Source organism: Bombus pascuorum, chromosome 11 (genome assembly GCF_905332965.1).
Source record: "Bombus pascuorum chromosome 11, iyBomPasc1.1, whole genome shotgun sequence".
NCBI lineage: Eukaryota > Metazoa > Arthropoda > Insecta > Hymenoptera > Apidae > Bombus > Bombus pascuorum.
In genome coordinates, this window is record NC_083498.1 from 9,533,339 (window position 1) to 9,557,167 (window position 23,829).

Below are 23,829 nucleotides of genomic sequence, written 5' to 3' on the forward strand. Positions count from 1 at the left end.
AATTATATAACGACGTAAATAGAAAAATATAATATTGTGAAGTTTTCATTCACCGTTTAGTGGATTTTATTTTTTATTTCTTCTATTAATCTGTTAGGTACACTATTCTCTAATTTATTTAAACTTTCGTTTCCAATATCCGTTTTCGCAGATTTTATTCGTTTTTTTATCCTTTTTTCGAGTTCCACGATATCCTTCGTAAGTGGATTCTCTTGATCGTAAATTTTTCTTGCTAGAATTCCTCGCAGCTCTTCGATCGTAAGCGGATTAGGACCGAATACTGGCCATGATAATAATTCCATTCCGAAATCTTGATACCACATTTTTATACTTAGTGGCTGTATGAATACGAGCATTGTCTTATTGAAAACTTGGTTCTTTATCTTCTATTTCGGTTATGAAATGTAATAATTACATCTCCTGATATCCTATAGCGTTCAATTTACACTTTACAAAAACAATTTCACTTAACGTATCCAAGCATGATCTGCGGTTTCTTGGAAACATTGAACAAATAATGCGAAAAATGCGTTTGAGTCTGTAATTATTCACTGCGCCGTATAAATTTTTGTAATAATCCGCAAGTCGATGGATAGGACACATTTTTTTTTTTTTTTTTTTTTTATTTTGGTTATTTTACAATTTGTCCTTGTGGACATTTGGTAAAGTGTTATATCTTGTTGGTGAAGAAAAAAAAAATATAAATAAAAAATAAATATAGCATGTGGGCGGCTACCCCCAGCGGGGTGCCAGCTTCGTTTTTTCTAAGTTATATCTTTTATGAAGATAGGACACACGACAAAAACTTTCATACAAGCACAGAGCAAAGATGCAGGTGAAATCAAAAATGGATTAAATTCCAGATTAATTACGAAGATTCTTTGAAACAAAGGAACGAACAGACAGCTTTAGTCGATGACAAAAAGTTATCCCAAACGCAAACCGCAATTTCGCGACAATTGTATCACGGATAAAGAATAAAGATATGGGAAGGATATCTTTAAATTTATGACCAGAAACGGATTTACAAATATCGTATTGCGATCAGGAGAGACGAAAAAGTCACGTCGTCAAGTTGCCATAGCTTTTAATCGTTCAGGAACAACTTTTACGATAAAAGAGATAAAACTCTGATGCTTTCGTGTAATACCCGTAATTTCTTCTTTGCACGCAATACCAATAAAGATAACTTCGATAATGCAGAGGACAAACCAATGGTATAGTTTATTCTCAAACAAAAGAAACAAAACCACACCTTTCCTTGGCTGTTTCACTTAAGTTCAATTTCGAATTTAATTATCGACTAAAAATAAATAGAAACGAAATTGCGAAATAAACTATGATCTACTTTTCAAACATCACATTTAATTACGTTGTCTTCTATATCAGCTTAAAATTTCTTTTCAAAAATTGTAAATTAAAAGGATCAGCAAATCTTCTTTGCCTTTCTAGCCTATTTACTTTACATAATTATTTAGAAACTTGCCACCACCTTGGATTTCCATAATCTTTTAATACGTTGTATCAAATCAATATTTCGAACAATTTTTTCCTTTGTGTGTTATCGTCGGACCCTTTTAGCATATTTCGAGATATTTGCGAAAGACTGTAACGTGAAAAACAAGTTAAAAAATCATCGAAATCCAAGATGCTGGCAGCTTTCTAAATAATTACCTTATTTTCATATTATTTTATACTTTCGAAGCTCTTTGCTACTTGGTAATAGCGAACAGTAATTTTTTAAATATTTTTTTTGAGTATTCACTGCAATTTTCGATCTATTTTTCAAGCCATCTAAATAATTAATTACGCATTTTAATGGCTACATTGTTTATATTTTAAGTACTGGTTGTGTAATGTTTTATATGTTAGAAATAAGATTTAGATATATATATATATATATATATATATATATATATATACACACAAACACATACGGTTTATGGGTGAAGAATAAATAAATAAAATAAATAATAAAAATAATAGCAACATAGAAACAAAAGCCTTTCCGATCACATCACTTAATTATACATTTTTCCCGGTAGCAACCCGATATTGCCGTAATTATCTACGCTATCGACGCTAATTTGACAAATAACAACCGACACGGGAATACCAGTTTCCCCATAATTAAACCACAGGGAATTCGTGCATTGTATAAATGGAGGTTTCGTCATCGACGGAAGAATGTGATCGGTCAACTAAAACGTGTGTGCTCTCACGCATCTTCGTTTTCTCTTTGCATACGTGAGCATTCAACTACTCGCTGAGCTAGTTCTCTACAAGATCCTTTTCTTATCCAAAGACCGTTCGAAATTCCAATTTTCCTACCTACGAATTATATCGTATATTCTCGAATTCTCGTACGTTTGTCTAGTTTTTTACGCGCCGTTTAATTTTTTATCTTCTTTAAGCGGGCGAAGTTCTTCAAGTTCTAAGGTTCGCGTTCTCATCGAGTTTTTTAATAATTACAATCGCTACGAATACACCGACAGAAAAATGCCGCGATGTGGCAATTCATTCACGTTCTACGAGGTGTTCCACGAAAATTAATCTGGAAACCAGCGTGTCACGCGTGATAAGCGCTGAAATCGTCGCGTTGCGCCGATGCGAAAGAGGAAGCGGCGATAGTCACGCCTAAAGAAACACCTCGTGGATCTACGCTAACGTCCTCTTATCGATCGATACATTGCTTAGGAATTTCATGGTTCTTGACTGTCAATAATAATAATCGACGAGAAGTCGTTCGTCACCGTACGAAGAACGTAATGTACATGAATAAGGATAGATCGATTTTCCAGGTATGTATCTTAAGCAATATGCTAGCGATTCAGTGGTCACGAAATGAAATTCAGAGAATAATTTAATCGTTTTCAAGAAGAATACGCGTGAAATAGCGTGTCCATTGTTGAGCAAATTTTTATATTTAGATAAAGGACAAACTCGATCGATATTTTGACGATTTTAATAAAATAAAAAAAGGCGAGTAAGAGGCGCCTAGTGGCGTAAAAACCGTGGTAGCTTGTTTTATTTTTAAACGATCGTATGTATATATCGGAAATGAATAGAAAGATGAATGGGGCGAGGTCGAGTGGAGAATTTGCACGAATTTTACCGGTGGCCCTGACTCGAACTTTATACGTACGTGTTCAGGCTCACGTAATCATCTCCTTGGAACTATGTGAGCATTTTCTCTTTTGAAACACGTCTGACCCATGAAACGAAGGTTTCTACCTCTTTAGATGCATTTTGATTCATATGTGAATGATATCATATACAACGTGTTTCAAAAAGATTAGAAAGTGAAATTTAATTGTAAACTCGATACATCGACAATTGTAAAACTTGATTGCCGAGAGATTAACTGATGAATTAAAGGATAAGTTCATTTGAAATTTAATATAAATTAAAATGTTTTTATGTAAGAAATGAATTTTTGTCGTTATGTAATTTTAACGAAACTTGAAACTCGTAAAATTTGTAAAATAAATAAATCGGAAATAAAATCATGAAAATTGAAGAATTATGAAGTCACGTGTTGTTTTGGCGATGTCTAAGAAGCAGACCCCTGTAATTCTCCTTGTACTTGTCATCGGATGATCTTCGAGGCAGAGAAAATGTAGGAAGCGTTATGTAAGAATACACGCAAATAGTACACATCTTAGTAAATTTTGTTTTAAATACGTCCTCGACCCTAGTGCTTCTTCACTTCCTCGTAAATAATAAAACTATCTGCCGCGTGAAAAAGGAAAAGAAAAAAAAGAAAAAGAAACGAATTTTACTAACGAACGTCCATTATGTGTAAACTTACAGAATATTCATGAACATTTATTTCTTACTATGTTAAAGGGCAAAAAATTAGAAAAGAACTATTTACCTTTTTCTCAAAAAAGCAACGAATATTCCAACAAAAATGTGAAATATACTTTCGTTTTATTTCCTTGAAACAACGTACGTAAACGTATGATAAATATTCTTCAGAATCGTGTACAATTTTCCTACTAGCAATAATCGCGAAATTGATAAGAGACATCGGTATTTTGACTAATAAAATTAATTAAGATGAGGCCCGAAGATTGGAACAGGAAATAATCGAACGGTATTAAATAAAATTACGTAATTGCCGGTTACACCAGCCGAGTTCAACATTCAATCGCTTCAATTACGTCTTACGTAAATTAAATATTTTATGCCAGAGAGGAAAACAAGACGATAGAAAAATATTTCGTCGTTAAACAGATTGTTATCCTAATCGCAAGTGATTAGACATTGGATAAATCACACATATGTATATTTCGTCACTTATCGTAAATCAGTTCGAGTCGACAAAACAATTATACGTGAGAATATTTGACGAGTTCCCCTTAATTTTAGATGCAAATAATTGGTCGGAGATTTTCTAGTAAACGATCGAGGAAACGAGCAACTGCACTACGATAAATTTCTTGATCTTTCCAGAAACATTCGATGCATCTTTAATATTTAACGCGAGTTCTACATTTTTAATTTCTTCCATCTTCCATTTTTCTCAATCCTTCGGGTTTAGTTACCCGAATAACACGGCAATGGATTGTTCCAATGGATTGTATTCTCGCGCTTTCTTTCATCGTTTTAAAATCCATCTTTCGATGGAAATTTACCGCAAGATCGCGAGAAGTATCATTTTTGTTCTTATATTTATATCCTTATATTATCGCTGATAATGCGAACGCTTGTCAATCTACTCGCAAGCGGAACGTAAATACGCTTAAGCAGCGGTTTTCTGATTGCCATCTTCGGACAAAGACCCCATTGTTTTACACTATAATTTTGTCTAGTTGCGAAGCAAATCTCTTCCAACATATTTTGATACTTGAAATTCTTGGAAATCTCGAGAAATATTTAAAGATAAATGGATCTTTGGTTCTCAAAGTTCCAAGAAATCTCGAATTTTTTTAGCACTTGATACTTATTCCCCTGTAATAAGCAATTATTCGAAGTTCCATTTCTTACATAATTCCGTAATATGAATACACTTTATTTTATTTATCTCTGCGTCCTACGCGCATTCTGATCCTGTACGATCTTGCACCATTACAATTTGCCATAAATGCATGTACGTTCGCAGTCTACGATCTGTGTATAATTGTGCAGGAATTCTTCTCCTACGACTTAGTGAAACAGGCAATTAGATGTAGTAATTAAAAATTTCCAGTTGCGCGTCTCTGATCCAGATGACGTTCGAACGGACCGTCGTCCGTAGCTCATATTTCCAACGATTCGTTTGACGTACAATTGAAACGTTCGCGATCCAATATATTCATTCAATAAACGACACTCGACGCATGCGTGTTTCTTAAGTATGCGACGTTCGACGTGCAGCTGACGAGTTCAATGAATTTAATTAGATTCGATGCGTGTTCGTCCGATGTATCATCGAATGCGAATAAATTGGCAGAATCTTCATTATATATGAGACTTTTCGCGTTATTAAAGGAGAATTTATTTTGTAATTTTATTAGGTTATTATTAGGTTATTTTTTAAACTTTAAGATCATTAATCATTAGATTAACGTTCTATATGCGCAAATGCGGCGTGAAGAACTTCGCTGCATTATATAATAACGTTATAGCGCAGCTTTCTTTTATAATGATATACCGATATGCTATAAAGTGCTACGAAGTAATCCAATGTAAATAACTTTGATACAAATTTCCTGCTCACATCTCTAAAATCACCGAATTAATTCCTAATAAGCCGTAACAAAAATTGAAGGATTAATTTTAATGAAACGTTGTTTACGCCACGAGGCGACGACGATGCCAATAACGATTTTTATTTTTAGCCTGGCCTTTTAAATTTTATCGTAACAATGATTACGCTTTTATCAACAACTCCTTTTCTAATTCTTAATATTATCTAAATTCCGCCTTTGCTCGTTCTATTCCTTTCGTGATATTATTCTTTGTATAATAATTTTCAAATTATCGTTAAGATTGCTGCACAGTATCGTACATATCCGTATCGTTTATCGCCTGCACAGGGTTAACGAGAGTCAAGTTGCCCCTGCTTAAGTTGCATCTCGGAATCATAGTAAGAATAAACATTGTTCAGTGTCGTATGACTCTTTCTAGATGGAACCGATCCGTAACAATGCCGATCGGAGATTTAAATAGAAGATTGCAACGTTTGAACGTAGCTCGACCATGGCGATTTAATTTGCACATCGGTTAGTTGGACGATCATTCGTGAAAGTATTCGTCATAATACTTCTTAATAATAAATTGTATTAATATTTACTAATAATTGAAATTAAAGTTACAGGGATAATCTTATTTTATTTATTGTTACAAATCGACCGTGGATATTTAGATATTTATAGGAAGTTTGAAAGCGTAAAAATCTGAAGAACGAACATAATATACAAGAATATGTAGAACGTCCAAATTAGGCCACCCAGTATAATGTTTAATAGGTGTATTTCGTTAATTGAATAGTGCTCGTAGAAAACACCAGCGTAAATGCCAAGAAACAAGTTTTTCAGGATGAAGAGAAAATTTATGCATTGATATAGTGCAAATCCATGAAAAACGAAAGTATATCCGTAGAAAACCCTGCACGTGCCACCTGTTAGTTGTAAAGAAAGCTCGATGTTCCATTCATTCAGATACATGGCATAGACAAAAGCCAGAAAACGATCAACTAATGTTTGTTCGTACTTGTATTTTGTTTTCCATAGGGGCAACATCGTGACATCATCTTTTAGCACCGTTAATAATATTTGGAAAGGAAAATGGCACTTAAATTCCATATCACAGCATTCTCATCGGTATGCAGACGATTTTCCAATAAAACATCGAAATCTTTCAATTCTGGCGCTTACAGTGTTTTCTACGAGCGCTGTTCGATTACGTCGATAAAAACGCGAAATTGCGTAAACGTCTACGGTCTATCTGTATGTTTTTATTTTAGTTTTGAAAAATGAATCATCAGCGATGACTCAGTCGTCTAGCAGACGTTGAGATGGCGCATCGTATAATGGGATCAATTGATTCTTTCCAATATATGAACTAAACTGGCACAGCGATAAACAAGTGTCTACTGTCTATGCTATGTAAATTCCGAGTACCTCGATCTAAATCTACGTAAATTCCTAGTCATGCGTTCTAAACGAGTTTCATAACATTTATTTATAATCGCGCGTACTTTTAAGAAGCAAACGGTAGGACAAACCTGCCGATACAATAACGATCGTAAAACAGATATTTGCGAGTGCAACCCGCACGTACATTCCACAATTTCCAATGCGGCATTCTTCAAGCAGCAGAGAAAGAGATAACGACCAATTTGCTGAGGAATTATGCGATAGAACACATTTCCAATGGAACGTTATTGTGGTCAATCAAAGTCCAATAAACTGGAAACCACCGATCGTAATAGACGAACATAGGACTAGCTGTAGATTAACATAATTCGTTATTCCTCGGTCCGAATCGAACTTCGTCAACTCGAAACAATTCCTCTATCCTTTCCATCGCGATTCATTTTTCGAAACCAAATTTAGGTTTTAACCAAATAGTCTCCTATCTTTTTAAATTAGTTTTCATTGCTTCTATTTTGGGTTTTATCAATCTCGTGAAATCGAGTAGAAGAAGGAGAAGATCAAAGTAAGATGCTATGCACTGCAGTTCGTAGTACGAATTGGGAGAATACGTTGCGACTAAAACGTAAACCTGGCCGACGTATTACATGGATCGAGTATCGCGTTGCACACGAGTATCGTTTTGTGTCGTCATTATGCAACAGCGTGTCAATCCTGTTCCATGCTGGTTAAACATCGTTGCTTTGTCTTTGACGTCTCCTCGCGCGTACACAAATATTTAGAATTACTAGATTTTTCGACCAGACATACGCAGCAGCCGATTGAATGCTATTCCCAAAGATATTCCGATTAAATTGTATTAAAAATTGCGTGGAGGTTGTTGGATGACTTATTAAAATTCAATGCAATTAAGAGGTGTGGTCGAGTTGCCGTATAGTTGCCACCTCGTCGATTTCGATGCCCTTGAAATATCTTGTCAAGGACATCATTGTGAACAACTTTTTCTTATACATATATAGGGTGGTTGATTTTAATTTTCGAGTTACACGCAAAAGTATGTTCGGTTGCCATACGTAGTCTAGTCGGCTTTAATATCCGAGCTATACAGAGAAGTATGTCATAGTGACGCGTAAGGAATGGAAAAAATAGCGAATATTCCGCTCACGGAATTCCAAATGAAAAGAAGTGGATAGGTTTCGGCTACTGATAGGATAGCGATATAAATGAGTGATTTAAATTCAATGACGTTGATAATGGGAGGAAAATACTCAAATAAATTCGTTCAAATGTACTTGTTACAAACATATTTGGTTAGCGTAAGACACGCTTCTCCACTGTACAACAGAATAGCAGTACACGTGTGAAAGCAAACATGCTTTTGCTTATAACTGGAAAATTAAAACCGACCACCCTATATACGTGTAAGGAAAAGTTGTTTAAAATGATAACGTTGAGAACATATTATATATAAGGAATCGGCAAGTAGATTAAAAGTTTAAATAGAAGAACGACGTTTTGATCGACCAAAGTTTGGTATTAAATACGTACGAGTGTTTAAAAATACATAAAACGCGGCAGTGAAAATTGCGTTTGGAAGTGAACGCTTAATCGAAAGTTGGACGTGAAATCCATTCGTCATTTCTCTTGGTGAAATTCTTAAATACCAAAAGAGCGTTGAACCCTCGATACGTAGATATCTTTAACATTATTTACGAAACTACGGTGTCAAAAGGAAACGTAATTGTGGTACTTCGATCATTCGCATATTCATCTTCTTGCTTCATAAAAAATATATCTACAGGCAAGAGAGTTAATTTACGACTGCTATAAGTTTCAAAACAAGTCACTAAGATTAACAGCTCTTCTCTTTAAATCTACTTTGATCTATATTGTGCGGTATCTCTATGCGGAATTATGACACCAATAAAATAAGTATATAACGATGAATGATGGTTGTAAAGTTACTCTTCCGGATATCTAACGACTTTCCGATAGTGTGAAATTTTTAAAACCACGAATGTACAATAAAAAATATAAAAACACGCAGCTAATGAGAAATTTCGCATAAACGAGCAATTCTCTCTCGCAAGAGGATAATTTGTCAATCTTACGATCAAATTAAGGAAGAGAATCGTAGATGATTCGCGATACAAGGTTTCATAGATTAGACTATTAGATCAAGCAGCGATGAATTTATTTTTTACGAGAAAACTTTCCCAGTAGTGCACAGGGAATACCAGACTTGTTCGTGATGATGTTTTCGTCTATTCATAACAAATGGAATATCATCGATCACAATTTAAATATTCAGTTTGTCGTATCATCGCGTACTACTGCGCATGATTATTCATCTAGGAAATTGTTAGTAGCTATCTGGGAGGAAGTTATATAGGAAAATATTTGTTGTACAGGGAAAAGTTATTCAAAGCATGATACTGACAATGTATTTTAAGGACATCGAAATCGGCGAGGAGATCACATTTCTAAGTAATTAACGTCATTTCCTTAATACCGATGTATCGCAATAAGCGTGTTCTCTTTTTGTAAAATATTGATGAACAGTCGTGTAAGGCTCTTTCGAACTAGCAATTATCGCGATATTTTATTGTCGCGTATGAAAGAACGTGAAAATGGAAATAGGAAAATAATGAAACTTGGGTCGTAAATTAAACGAAAGATTAGCATCTTTTACTGAATCGTAAGACTAACATTAGGCATTCACGTGTTCCCTGATCTAGAAAATGTGAATGGAGTAAATCAATTCGACCTTCGTTTGAGCAATTAATCCTTGAAATTTAGCTGTTTGAAGAACTACGCTCACTGTTAACGACGTTCCTTCGAAACGATAAAGATGAGATTAAAAAGATATTTTATGTTTAAAAAACTAGTTCGTTTTTAGTTTAGTCTCAGTTGAGTTTAAAAATTAATAGCGCTCTTAAAAGAACGATATGCTTTGTGCTAGTATTGGAAAATGATTTATATGTATGCAGTCTAAACAGTACGTTAAATAATTTGTTTTCGTTTCGTTCTATAGATTTATTATTCTAATTCTAAATAACAAACAACGAACTACTTGCAGAAGATTATTTTCAGAAAAATAAGATATCGCATGCGTCATGTGCTTCACCACTTTACTATTAATTTCGCAACGAACGAATAAATAGAATCTTCTGTTGCATAAAAATGAGCTATACTTATTTAGAATAATTTATACCATAGAATTTGTAATCTGCTTACGAGACACGATAAAATTACTCTTATCTTCCTAATGCTAATTATTAGCGTCGAACAGGAAGGTCTTATTTTTGCGATAACGAACTCGCTGTTACAGTAAAATTCTCGTTTCTTTTTCTGTTTCTATCCGTTTCTCTCCTCCTCCTTCGAGTCTCCTTTTTTTTCTATGAAACCTCCGATAATTTGCTAGACCGTACCACCGCATTACCATTTCGATGCTTATGTAACATTCGATCCTCCATTTTCCAGTGTCACGTACCGAGTTATTTGCATATCCTGCCATAGTCGTTGACAGTGTGTTCGCTATCGTATGAATTATAGACCTTGTCTGATAATAGACAAGTGTGTTTTTAAATAATGTCAAAACAGTCTTAAAGATTTATGAAGAATTAGTTTATAAATAAAACTGTGTATTCCGTTAGAAAAGGGCACATAGAGGAAATTAAAGTCGAATTTATAAAATTAAACGATATCGATAAATCTATCAAATCTGAAAGAAAGGTAGCTTATATTTGAAAGGGAGCACGTTCGGATGAAATTAACTCTAGTTATCTTAAAAAATATGAAGCTTTCAATAGCGACTCACAGATTTGAGCGTTGGGTCTTGCAAAACGCATGTTGTACGAGTGCAGGCCATTTTCCTTTGCAGTGGAAGAAAATAACTAAGAAACTTTCCGTATGAATATCATCTTGAGCGAAATTGACACGAAAATCAATAAAAATTTGTTACATCGAAAGATAAATACGAAGCGCCGTAATCATAGCGCCATGAAGTTGCGAGAAAGTTCAAATCGTAATATCGAGAAGGTTCAGATGAAAAGGTCAGAGTAATGAAAGTCCTCAAAATCAGTGTCTTTGATCTATCAGATTTAACGTCTCTGAAAAAATTGATCTATCGTTAATCAAACGAAAATAAAATTTCTCCGCTAATAACTTTCGTCGTCTCTATCTCTTTTCTATTTTTTCCTTTTTGGTTGTTTGTTTTGATTTCAACGAAGCAATTAAAATAGAATCGCAAGTATAAAAACACGTCGAAAATTGGAAATTGGTTGCAAAGAAGGATTGAAATTACTTAATTGCCTTTTTAGAGATCGCTGGCACGCACATTTCCTCTTCGTTGTGCTTCTTGCAACATGGTCTGCGAACGACCACGGTTACTGGCTGAAAACCCACAGTAATATCAATCTTTTCTCATCGACTTTTCGCCCCAAAAATATTTCTCGAATCAAGATCTTGTAGTTTACCAAATTCTCTCCCGGAACGTATCCGTGCTCCATAACGTATCAAAAGAAATTCGATCGATTTACCAATGATAATAATTGGACATTTTTAATAAAACGACACTTTCGAAAGAAACTGAAGTTCGTCGAGATCGAGAAGAACTACACGAATACCAATGTCTAGTCTAAAGTCACGATTTTATGTTTCAACGAAGTAGAAGCTTTTACCTAACGACGCGATATCATGAAATCAATTTTATTCGAAAGCGAGGACTTCTAAAGATGATAATCAGGCGATAATGGCGTTAAATTCTAAATTTTCCGTTTTATTATTCGAGACGCGATAAGAATGTTACGAGGATTACGTTATTTTTAATCGAACTTTATTTAGATTGTCCTGATTGTAGACTTTTATCTTTTCTGGACAAAGTTTAATTAATATCACGCAGTCTGTAAAATTCAGGACAAACATGTTGATAGATAGGTTGAGACTTGAAAAAGATCGTTTAGTAGCGTTAATAATACGTTGAAGCTGTCTTTTCTACTTCGCAGCTGAAGACACTTTACTTGACAGAAGATATCGAATCAGAGATGTAAGAATTTCTAAATGAGATCAATTTTTCTGACGATATTAACGTAGATTAAGAACGTCACGAAAATATATTACGTATATAGATTAAATTAATCAGATTGAATCTCTAGTTAAAGTACTTCAACGCCTTTTCAATTGCAAGGATTTCGATTTAAGCAGCGATTGTTACTCATCGTCGCTTTTACGTTTGAAATAAAAGAGAGATTGTCGTCTATAGATGAACTGTCGATATCAATGCAGTACTTGACATGGAACTTCTTAAATCTCTATCTGTGACGAGAATAAATCAGATTTGAACTACGTAACTACAATGTAAAACTATTGCACTACGATTCCGCTGCCAATGTGATTTTGTTTAAATAAAGAGTTTCAAGGTTCACCGCACTACTTCTTCCCCTATTACGAAGCGAAGTTTTGGCACGACGCGATACTCGATACAGTGCATCGTAAATTAATTTCTAAACAAGAACCGCGCTACATCATCGTAATATAATTGTATTTGATCTACGTAACTCTTTCTCAAATTACCAAAACATTATAGAAAATTAGATGGACAGGATGTCCTGCACTTTGGCGTATAAACTATGCCAGTGTGTCCTGACTAGGTAAAAGTAGCGTTAAAATGTCATGTAGCAAAGAGTCCATAAATACGCCATTAAAAAGTTATGAGAAAAATATGAAATGCGATGTGTACGTCAATATTCCTTTTCGTAGTTTAGTCTAATATAAGACAGGATACGTAACGTTCATGAGACATATTGATGTATACGTCGTACATACGTTTATTGTTGTCGTGCACGATGGCAAACGTACGCCACGGTCTTTCGTTTCATTTTTGTTCTTGTCATTCAACAAGACGAGATTGCCCGAAAAAGAAACGCGACGAAATCGCCATGAAATTTTGTTTACGATAAATTCGACGGCACAGCGATATCAACTTTGTATTGATAAAGGCGGATGGCGTCTTAAAACGTAAATACGTATAAGCATATCTAGCTTTCGTACTTTCGTTACAACGTTTTAATGAAACATTTATGCACTTTTCGTTACATGATATTTTCGTCTTGCTTTTACTTGTTGAACACAATGGCAGAGTTCGCACACTGAGCTGCGCGGCACCCTCTCTACTTGTATAAATAATTAATAATCGAACATAAATAAAACAAAGACACGCAGTTAACTTGCACACTTAACATCGCAATTTCTGATTTAAACAGCCCTTATATATTCGATCAAAGAAAAAGACAAAACGTACGATATTGAATATCGCAATTCCCTCGATTCGTCTCCGATAAAAGAACAAAGGATGAAACGAAATTAGCACACCTGCATTTTCACTTTCGGTCTTGCCAATTTAACTTTCTACTTCAAGCCCTAATATCCAGCAGATGTATCGATCAGAGGCCAACGCTACGTTAGAGGTCTCGATGTTTCGATTGCTATTCTAGTTACTAATAAAATACCAATCCAGATACGTACATATTTAGTCCGCGTACGTTTGCACAACATAATTCACGTTATTCAAAATCTGCAGATCCCGGAACACGAGAAATGGTTACCTCGTCGGACAGTTTCGGTACCGCGGTCGACTCGTCCTCGGTCTGGTGTACTCGCGCGCGCGAATCCGACTTCCTGCCGTAGCACTTGCACATCCTGCTGAACAGCGACCTGTTTTTCGTCTTCATATCAACAGCCTTGACCCACTGATCCGGTTTTATCTCTCGATCAAGATGAAACTCGTTGGACACCTGTTCCTCCTGACGCAAGCTACGTTGGACTGATCGCTGGCCGATCCTTGTTCCGCGGCACATGAATAGAATCGGAAAACGCGTCAGATAACGTATCAACGCCGTAGTCCAGGCTCTTTCGTCCGCGAAGAAAGGCGGCCGCGTGCGGACTCCATTGCGCGTGAGCGGAAGTTTTCCACGGTCAAGGCGCACCACCATCCGAAATTCGAACGTTTCAACGGGGGATGAGCGATCAATAACAGTCATCGTTATACCGGATGCTCGCCCTCAATTTTATTCACCGAGTTTTATGTCGTTGCAAGGATAATGCAATTTCCTTGTGTTTCTGCGATTAATGCCTCGACACGCAAACTTCTTCGATTCTACCAACGAAGATGATGGAATTTTTCATTTTCGTAGAATTCGTATTGCGAAGTTTCTTCGCAAAGTTTGAAATTATTGAATAGATATTGTGATCTGAACAGATTAGACTTTGTTACATAATGAAAAATAATTGCGTTGAATTTTCTGATAAATCTTACTTTCTGATAAATTAATGCATCGATTATAAGTCTACGGATGAAATTAGAAATTCTGTTCGAACATGATTACAGTAACGAATCGGGTAGCGCCGAAAGAATCGAGAATATGTTCTGATCGATGCTTAGGGTTGTAAGATGAAGATTCTTAAGAAGAAGATTAATTGTTGCGTAGGTCGAGAGTTGGCAGATCGACATTCATAAGGGGCTACGCACGATTATTTCATAAAAATACTTTTATTCGGAAATATGATTTTCGTAGAATATTCCTACAAAATTTTCCACATAATCTTCTTAAAACAAAGAAGTCGCAATATTTCAGATCCAACAAAATAATCAAATATACGTCTATGAATATATTTTATGTTCATTTCAAATGCAAAGAAATAAGGTCGTTATGGAAAAATCCGATGGAAGAAAATAGAGTATAAGGTATAGAGTAGGTATAAGTGTTTCTAAATGTCGCGTCGTTACATATAGATACACGGCAAACGATGACGGTGTAAGAAGAAGAGAATAAATACCGGAGTTCTTCGACACGGTGGCACGAGGTCATAAGAATTGCGGATGATCGATTTCGAAGGCTCTGATGGCCACCACATGTGACACCGCTAGTGCAATCATTAAGAATGTGATTTTTAGAGAATGTACGATACAGAGCACGCGTGATACATCGCCAATTTTCATTTCGGCTTACTGACCCGCATCCTCGCCACGATCGTTTTCAATGAACTCGTCTCCAATATAATAGCATCGTTATTTCCATCGGCTACCTACGCGGTGAATTAGGGATGACGACTTTACATCCCAAATGCATTATGACGAATGATATTCAGTTGAAAGCTGTGATCTCTGCTCTTCTTAAGAAAAGGAATTGTAGTTGGAAATTTTGTCTACCGACGAGATTTGTTATTTTTATTTAATTTTAGAAAAGAATTCATAGTTAGATATTTTTCTTTGTTAGAACGAAACTGAAGTTTTTGTTGATTTCTAGTTTACAAATGGATTATAATTATATTATAATCCGTTGGTATTATAATAACGGATTATAATCGCGGTCGCCAAAAGGGACGCGAAAACACGATTGTTTCGTAATCGATAGCCTCCAAACGTGGGCATTCTCGACATCGCGATCAATTATTGAATCGTCATCACGTCCTATTTTACGGAAAACGAAGGTTTTCTTAACCCTTTCGCCTTTACGAACCTGTATGCGAGTACACATGCATTTATTTATACTTGATATTCACATTTATATTTATGTCGTCAAATTTGAGACAATCGCTATTACCTAACCGCTTAAAACAAATTTGCTCGAATTTTCTCAATATCGTACAAATGCTCGTTATCGTCGAATTTTTTTTATGAAACAACTTAATCCAAATGAAATTTATTCGAAATAAGAATAGAATTAAGAAATAAAAGCTAATTTTCTTCTGGCCCTAATACATTCTTTCCTGCAAAAATTTAAATAAAAAATAATTATCAGTATTTATTTATATTTTATATTTACAGAAAGATACGACCGCGTAACCCATATCGTTTGCTCAGAAGGAAGCAAAATTTCGGCTACGGATAATTAACTCATCTCGCTTCTTCCAAGAGGTTAACAAGTCCCATTCCCTCGATTTATTTTCCATGGTGGTTCAAGTTACCGGTCGATTCGTACAATTAGCGAGCTTTTTCGCCGCAGTATTGGGTCACTTACGCAACGATGGAAGAGATTCAAGGTCACGAACCAGGATGGTCGAACAAAATCAGCTCACCTTCTGATCGACCTGCTCTTGACTCCAGTTAAGGTCATCCGGTTTTTTCTCCGTCATGATCCGGCGTCACTAAGTCAACGACGACTACGATCACGATCACGATGATAATGGGACGAGAGAAAAAGAAATTGTTTCCTCCTCTTGGAAAATTCGAAGAGAATGGGTCGAAGAAAGGCACAGAGAACAGAGAGAGAGCCCGAGTCAACAGAGAGGCAATCTCGACGCCTCTTTAGAGATCACTAAAGACTTACATCACGCGATCCACGAGCCCTACATCGAAATCTACATCGCGTCTAGAAATACAAGCGACTCGCGTGCGAACCGGGTGTATTTTGGGAGAGGCGGGACGCGCGAGCGAGCGCCGATACTTCGACGGGCAGCGAATGCCCCTTTGCTCTTTAAATCGTAATTATTTACTAAGAGAATTTCTTTCGGTTTGTCTATATGATATAAGAAATAATTAGATACACGATAGAACGATAGAATGTTAATTAGTTGAATTATTAAAAGGGATGAATTAAGAATTTTACGATTAATAATGCAAGACAAAATTTTACAAATGTGAATTACACGTGCTTTTCGATTCATAAAGATATCGTTCTTTTATAATTTTATAATCAACTCCGTTGTAATAATATATAATCAAAGTTGATTTTATATTTCTTGTTCACTTAATCGACTTAATGACTAAAAGATAGGTGCAAAGATTTTTAAAAATAGAGATAATCGTTCATTCATAAAGTTTTATAAGAAACCCAGGGCATAACGTTGTGGCAATTTAAATATTCAGACATAAGATATAGTCAACATAGATTCGAGTTATAAACGTTTACCTCGTGAAAGTTTCCTGTCTCGCCATTAATTATCACGTCTTTAAAAAAATATCGTATTTGGTGACATAAAGACACAAACGTGATAAAAGAAAAGTACTTCGAATAAATTTACTGTTCTTGATCGGTCAATTTTTCATTTTTAAACGACAATTATTTTTAACAATTATTCTCACTCTATAATATATTATTTTAAAATTAGTTTGTCAAAAATGTCAGGATGGCCGAGCGGTCTAAGGCGCTGCGTTCAGGTCGCAGTCCACTCTGTGGGCGTGGGTTCGAATCCCACTTCTGACAATTATCTTTTTATACTTCTACATTCGCGGTTAAATGTTATTAAATTCAACAAAAAAAACTTATTTTTACTTATTTTTCGGATAAAATGAGATCAATTAAAAAATTACACTATCTAAATAGTTGTTAATAATTTTATTTTTCAATATGGTGGTTTTTAACTTCCTAATTTCATTAGGGAAGTTAAACATTACGTATCATTTTATTATATGTATATTCGAGGGAAATTAATAGTTTGTTGAAGAGGTAAAAATCACTAAGGAAGATATTTTTATTTCAAAGTTTGGAAGTCTAAATTGATATTCTCGTTTTCCTGTTATGTCTGAGGCTTCCTGCAATTTCCGGTTACGTGCAAATTGTATTAGCATGACGCATATGCATAATTGTATGCATAGATTTTACTTTTAACGTAGAAATGTTAAAATATGATGTTATATATACGTGTGTAAATTTAATTTTTGACAAAGGTATGAGATAAAAATAGATGAATGTATGGATAATTGAAACATCTGAGGTCTAAAATATAGGATTCATCTGTTTCAATCTTTAGTTCATCGTGATCGAATGATCCGCTGTTTCGATCGTGATTTCCAACTTGTAGCTTTACTCCAGCGTGTTTATAGATACTTATAAATTATTCCACTCCTACTTATGCATATAAACAATAATTATATAAATATTACAGTACAGGGTTGATAGTGACACATAGTAAATATAAACATTGTAAGACTATTTTAATACCAACGAGCAAAGTGACGATCGTAAGATATATCGTTATCAAATTTTGTTAGATTTCTAATATCTCAATAAATCAGCTATCGCAATAAACGAATAACGTGAATTATTATTATTATTATAGATACACATGTTATGCGACATAACGAAGAAACATAACTATAGAAAGTACAAGCAAAATTGTAAAACGGATAACAGTTAATTGTCAACATGGCGGATAGTGATTTTCTCATTACAATTTCAGGTCCCGCTCTATCATTACTGTTTTATGAAAATGTTCGCAGCAGTGGGACCCAGGTAAAAAAATGTTTTTTTACTTTGTCGCCAATAATGCCTTATCGTTTAACACGATGATTCGCATTTAGATTATGAAATATAGCGTCTTAACCTCAAAATAATCTAAACTAATGAACGAGGAAATTGAAAACATTGAATTCTCCGTATTCTAGATGGGCTTTTTGCTAGGAGAAACACTTGAATTTGTTAGGAAAACGGACACAGACTTATGCAATCAAGTAGAAACAGTGAAAATATACAGTAGTAAGTATATTCAATAGATGTTTTATCTCAATGATGTAAACATTTTTCATTGTCCTATAGTAAAATATTGTAACATTTTTAGATATTGAGGCTGTTGTAACTTGTCCATTACCAGATTCTTTACACAACTCTATTGGCAAAATTAATAAGGAAAAGTTAAAGGACTTTTTACGTGATAAGAGTAAACAAGTGATAGGTTGGTTCCACTTCAGAAGAGATGTAGGATTGACACCTACATTTAGGGACAGATTATTACATAAAGAATTCTCGTCATATTTTTCCAATGAAAATGGTTCCAAAGAAGAATTTTTTGTTACATGTTTATTAAGTTCCTCAACGAGTAGTGAAAAGGGAACATACAAATTTAAACATGTCTTTTTAAGACAAAAGAAATGGTATGTTTTGTAACTACAATAATTTTTGTACAATGCTATTTTCTAAGAGTTTTGTTTTTATAAATGATCTGATTATTATAGGACATTTGAACCAGTTCCTTTACGAATAAGTAACTTAGGAAGTAATTCATTTGCGCATGAAGGTTCAGATTATAAACCTACTCCTACCAAAAAATCATCCGATATGCCAGATGTATTTACTAAGTTTATAGACTCTTTAAAGTAAGTGTGAATATAATCTTATAAAAATATGATTTTGATTTTTTGCATCATAGGAAAATATTCCACATTGTCGTTTGAAATTATTTATTTTTAGTTTGGACTTAACCAAGACGTCTGCTGTTGAATCTGCTATTACTATACAAAAAGCAGCTGAAGAGCATTTGAGTCAATTAATACCAGACCTATGTAAGTCTGATCTTGAAGTAGCAGAGCTTGAAAGACAAGTTAAGGAATTCATGCTTATCAAAAAGACAAAAGTTAATGGTAATTCAAATAACGTAACTGATTCCTACGAGTCTGAAAAAGATGTATTTACGGACGCAAAACAGAAATCAGGAAAAACATCTCCATCCAGAATTGAACCTTTAGATGATACTTATCAAGAATCTCGGACAATAAAGGACCATTCTACTGCACCTGTACGTGTATTGTAACAACCAAACTGTTTTCTGTATATTTTCGTAAATTTACTATTACTTTGTTTCAGAGTCAAACAATGACTGCTCATAAACCGCAGAATTCAGCAACATGTACTGAACAGAATGTCGATCAAGGCAAATCGAGGAGGTCGACCACAAGTATAATGAACAGTCCGAGTCAAGAACCACCGCCTATAAATTCCGTTTCAGAAATAAAAGTTAATGTCACAGAAAATGTATCAAGTAAGAACAGACGTTTTTCTAATATAGAATCAGAAATCGTGAAAGAATCGATCTGTAGAGGTGAAACGAACGTAAGTGGTGTTGGAAGAGGCAGAGGTAAATTGCTGCAAGACTACATAGGACTGAAAAAAGCTAGAAGGACTTCAGGCCCAGAATTATCTGAGGCAAATAGTGTACGTAAATCGGATGCAACTAATAATCATTGAATAAAAACCGTTTCCTTATTTTTAATTCACTTCAAAAGCTTTATAACGCTCTAATTGTAAAACAATTTCTACAAAAACAAATCAATCAAGATTTTAGAGCGCTTATGCTACATGCAATGTAAATATATATTTTAAAGTATAAATATAATATGAACCGACCATGTTTGTACTATACACAGACTGGTCTATTTCTAGAAAATCTTAATCTTACAGAGATATGTAAAACGGTATTGTGTCGTGTTCATAGTATCGAATCTGTGCATTATAAAGTGGAGAGGCATCATAGACTGAAGTACTGAATAGTTTTTAATATGCGTTTTTCTGGATGTTCTACATTTAAAAAATATTCTCATTCGCATTACCACTTTTTTGTTCTATTTTAATAATGTATTCAATATATCTCAAATATTTGCAATGCTCTATGCTCTTAAATTAATTGTGAAATTGAGAAAAAAGTATACAGCATATGTTGTTTTTTTGTACATTTTCTTAAATTGTGCCATTACATTAAATATTTAACGTATAAAATAAATACAAATATTTTGCATCATCATCTTTTATAAATAACAAATTAATACATATATTAAGTACTTGTAAATAATTAAAAATTCCATAAATATTTCTCTTTTTTTAAATAATAACTGTAATGTAACGCGCATAAGCGTAGAACCTCTATCTGTATATAAATATTTTAAAGAAATATTATTACAGTATGTCAGCCGGATTATTTGGAACACCTGTAACCTCCCATATCGTAGCCGCAAGTCTTCTTGAATGTTCTAATACACACGACGATGTTGCCAAACCGAGATGAACACAATAAAGCTCATAAATTCTGATTTTATTGGGAGACAGTTTAGGGAAACACGTCTCCGCTAGTTTTCTACGAAGTTATAAAATAAGTCAAGTAAGAATTTACAAGACAAATATTTCAGTACCGTTAGTACAAACCTGTAATAATCGCCACAAAATATACCGGGTACTGGAAAATTTTTCAACACCTGATTCAAATAGACTTTATATTTCACTGGCGATCCCTGAAAAATATTATATAACAATATATTTAAGGTAGCAATGTTTTGTTGCCTTAAAATTATATACTTACAGAACTGTCTTCGAACCACAAGAAGTAAGCATAATTAAATGTTGTATCCTTCCACATAACTGATAAATGTCCTTCTTGCAAATGAATTCTACTTTGTTTAACCATGTTCCATATCTATAAAAACAATTCTTAACTACTCTATGTACGTTAATTTTATTTGAGCTTCTAATAAATTACCTTTTTTGTTGTAAGAGTAAGAGTTTCAGGGTTTGTGAAATCCAGTGTTGGAGCAATCAGTCTATGGGTGACCCTATCTATGTAAATGAAGTGCACAAGGCCTGGAAACTCTTCTAGATATTTGTTGATGGTTAGGGAAGTTCTCGTAGATTATATGGCATTAAGGATGTATATTTTTTTTATCCAACTTATAAGGAAAAATAAAAAGATAATACAAATATATGAAGATATAATTATGAAAGGATATGATCCAAGAGTAAAGTTCTTGAGTGCTTTTACTTTAAGAAAATCGCTAAAATCGTTCAGCTTTTGACGAACGAGTTTTCCTACTGTCGTAAGTACATCAACGCCCTGCTTTAAGAAGCTTTTATCGAAACACATTAATCGATATAATTCTTTTAAATTATCCATGAAACCAGATGTATTTGATTCAATTTGAAGAATGGATTCTGGGTCTCTAAATCTTAATAGATCCATATATTTTTTTCGGACAAATTCCCACTTTGTTTGCAGTCTTCTTTGACACATATCAACATCATTACTGACGTTAGCTCTATTTTTCTTAATTCCATCCAAAGCTTTTTTCATTGCTAAGTCGAAGTTTTCAAATGCGGGTCTTAATTCGTCAATATCTCTTTGAAGTTGCAAACCATTTATAATATTCATATAATGGAAACTATCGTACAATCCTGATGATATGGCAAGATTAGCTACTTCTACCATCATAATAAGATTGATACCATCTGCTAATTCAAAAATATGAACTGCGTTGGTAGTATAATCATGTTCGGTTCCGAGTAGAATTAAATTACTGTATAAATCATCATCCAGCAATGAATAAAGACTTTCATTGATGGAAGATTCTCTTGATCCACCTATAACGAAGTAACATATTAGTACATAATAGCAATGAAATTATGTAAACATCTTATAGCAGTGAAGACCGTACTAAACAAATCTGAAATATCTTCTGAAGTAGGATTTGAAAGCTTCGATCCAAAAGATATTTGCTCTTCTTTAGACGAACTATTTTCAGGTAAAAGAATATCAGTGCGATCATCATTGTTGTCACTTATTGCACATTGGTTATCCCCTTTCCTTCTCTGATTAACTACCCAACACATAAGCATCATCAGCAATATATCAGAAGCGTACAAATCATGAGCATTTTTACTGGAGTATAATGAAAGAAATTTTTGCTCCACTAGTATCAAGATGTGTACATTGGAAAATTCAGATTGTGCCTTTAATTTGTCACTGGCATCGTGCAACACTTTTAGTATTGATACACCCAAGTCTGTGTTTATTGATAACTGTTCTATTGCTTCTGTAAGCATACTTTGCTCAGAGTTTCTTAAATGCACCCATGCATCTAACAGAGACGAAACTAAACAGACTTTCTGCCTGTTTAGCTTTAATCTGGAATTAAATTATTATATATATTAATATAACTAATATTAATTATAATATTATATAGAATTACCCTTCCATTTTTTGAAGTAATTTTTTTTATAAATGATATTTAAACTTACACTGCAACATCTGGTCCACAAACATGCCTCACAATTGCCACACACACTCCTAATGTTCTTTTCATTAATTCTACTTCATCTGTAGATATGTAAATGAATGTATATCCCATAAATTCATCAAATACCATATTTGTGCCATCATGACATTTCATTGAAGTGTAAGAATTTCCAAACTGAGAAGCCATTACATGTTGGGAAGTGACAATAGGTGCGAATAATTGAATTAAGACATTTGGATTTAATTTTGAATCCTCATTGTCTACATTCTGTACAAAATATAAATTTGTAGTGTCCTTGTAAATATAATATAATATAAAAATCTTTGTAAATATAATATATATTAGTATTATACAATTTATCTGGAAGCATATAGTTTTATTTTTTCAGAAAAATATTTCTGAAATTGAAACAGTATAAAATATACTTGACTTCAAAGACTTTCAAAACAGAGATATTTATATTACTATATAAAATTTTGCAAAATTTGGTAGAGACCTACCTTGTTTTCGAAAATTAGTCCTTGAATTTTCGCTAATTTTTGTATATGATTCGCGAATTTTTTATTACATTTTGTAAAAAGAACGTCGTTTAAATGATCGAAGATCAAAATACCCTTCATTTTACAATTTAATCAAAAATACTTCTGTTATTACACGACTCTGTCAATCGATATTTGCCAATACATTAATGTTTACATTCGTGCTGATTCGGTTGACAAAAACATTTTCAAATGACAACTGTCTAATATTCCCAGTACTCTTGCCTGGTCATTTCGACTACTGTTCGTGCGCCACTACTTATAACAAGACTCGTTTAATTAGATTTGCGATATAAAAATACGAGCGATGAAGTTGATTACCTACTTTACGTGTCTTTCGATTGTACGTTAGATGTCTCTTAGTCGAAGTCTGTTCTAGCGCATAATTCGAACACTCCTGTGCAAATGTTTTATCACAAATACACCTGACACG

At 34.0% G+C, this 23,829-nt stretch overlaps 3 protein-coding genes and 1 non-coding gene across 10 annotated transcripts in view; 2 read left to right on the plus strand and 2 right to left on the minus strand.

Moving 5' to 3' along the window:
- Positions 1-16,384, minus strand: part of LOC132912275 (hexokinase type 2) — a 34,545-nt gene extending 18,161 nt beyond the window's left edge. The window contains exon 1 of one of the 3 annotated variants that reach the window (XM_060969615.1): positions 16,161-16,384. In XM_060969615.1, the coding sequence (XP_060825598.1) occupies positions 16,161-16,217 (57 nt within the window). In that variant the 5' untranslated portion in view covers positions 16,218-16,384. Of the gene's footprint in view, positions 1-13,607; positions 13,989-16,160 lie in introns of those variants that run through there. The other 2 variants (XM_060969614.1, XM_060969617.1) reach the window with 2 other exon arrangements.
- Positions 16,385-17,204: 820 nt separating this feature from the next.
- Trnal-cag (transfer RNA leucine (anticodon CAG)) lies at positions 17,205-17,287 on the plus strand. Its single transcript has one exon. It is a non-coding gene; the product is annotated as a tRNA-Leu (tRNA).
- A 365-nt stretch (positions 17,288-17,652) lies between these two features.
- LOC132912284 (BRISC complex subunit FAM175B-like) lies at positions 17,653-20,589 on the plus strand. 4 transcript variants are annotated; one of them, XM_060969640.1, is made up of 7 exons: positions 17,653-17,751; positions 18,144-18,316; positions 18,469-18,559; positions 18,642-18,954; positions 19,036-19,176; positions 19,271-19,595; positions 19,664-20,589. In XM_060969640.1, the coding sequence occupies exons 2-7, from the start codon at positions 18,230-18,232 to the stop codon at positions 20,042-20,044; spliced, it is 1,338 nt and encodes a 445-aa protein (XP_060825623.1). In that variant the 5' UTR covers positions 17,653-17,751; positions 18,144-18,229; the 3' UTR covers positions 20,045-20,589. The 4 variants fall into 4 exon arrangements, with proteins under 4 accessions (XP_060825623.1, XP_060825624.1, XP_060825625.1 ...); XM_060969641.1 differs by lacking the exon at positions 17,653-17,751 and adding an exon at positions 17,849-18,007; XM_060969642.1 differs by lacking the exon at positions 17,653-17,751 and having other exon boundaries at positions 18,060-18,316; positions 18,385-18,559.
- On the minus strand, positions 20,585-23,829 carry LOC132912268 (BLOC-3 complex member HPS1). Of its 2 annotated transcripts, none has more exons than XM_060969595.1 (8): positions 23,358-23,829; positions 22,859-23,124; positions 22,276-22,745; positions 21,574-22,201; positions 21,327-21,465; positions 21,150-21,263; positions 20,996-21,081; positions 20,585-20,927 (listed from the first exon to the last, which is right to left on the minus strand). In XM_060969595.1, exons 1-8 carry the CDS (start codon positions 23,475-23,477, stop codon positions 20,750-20,752), a joined length of 2,001 nt encoding a protein of 666 aa, XP_060825578.1. In that variant the 5' UTR covers positions 23,478-23,829; the 3' UTR covers positions 20,585-20,749. The 2 variants fall into 2 exon arrangements, with proteins under 2 accessions (XP_060825578.1, XP_060825577.1); XM_060969594.1 differs by having other exon boundaries at positions 21,327-21,471; positions 23,358-23,825.

Bases quoted from the DNA above. Each gene is read 5' to 3' on its own strand.
- LOC132912284 (XM_060969640.1), top strand. From the start codon at position 18,230: ATGGCGGATAGTGATTTTCTCATTACAATTTCAGGTCCCGCTCTATCA. The intron at 19,177-19,270 runs GTAAGTGTGAAT...ATTTATTTTTAG, and splicing joins AAGTTTATAGACTCTTTAAA to TTTGGACTTAACCAAGACGT. The intron at 19,596-19,663 runs GTACGTGTATTG...ACTTTGTTTCAG, and splicing joins AGGACCATTCTACTGCACCT to AGTCAAACAATGACTGCTCA.
- LOC132912268 (XM_060969594.1), bottom strand. From the start codon at position 23,477: ATGAAGGGTATTTTGATCTTCGATCATTTAAACGACGTTCTTTTTACA. The intron at 21,472-21,573 runs ATATCCTTTCAT...CATATAATCTAC, and splicing joins AAGAACTTTACTCTTGGATC to GAGAACTTCCCTAACCATCA. The intron at 21,264-21,326 runs GTAATTTATTAG...TTGTTTTTATAG, and splicing joins TTACTCTTACAACAAAAAAG to ATATGGAACATGGTTAAACA.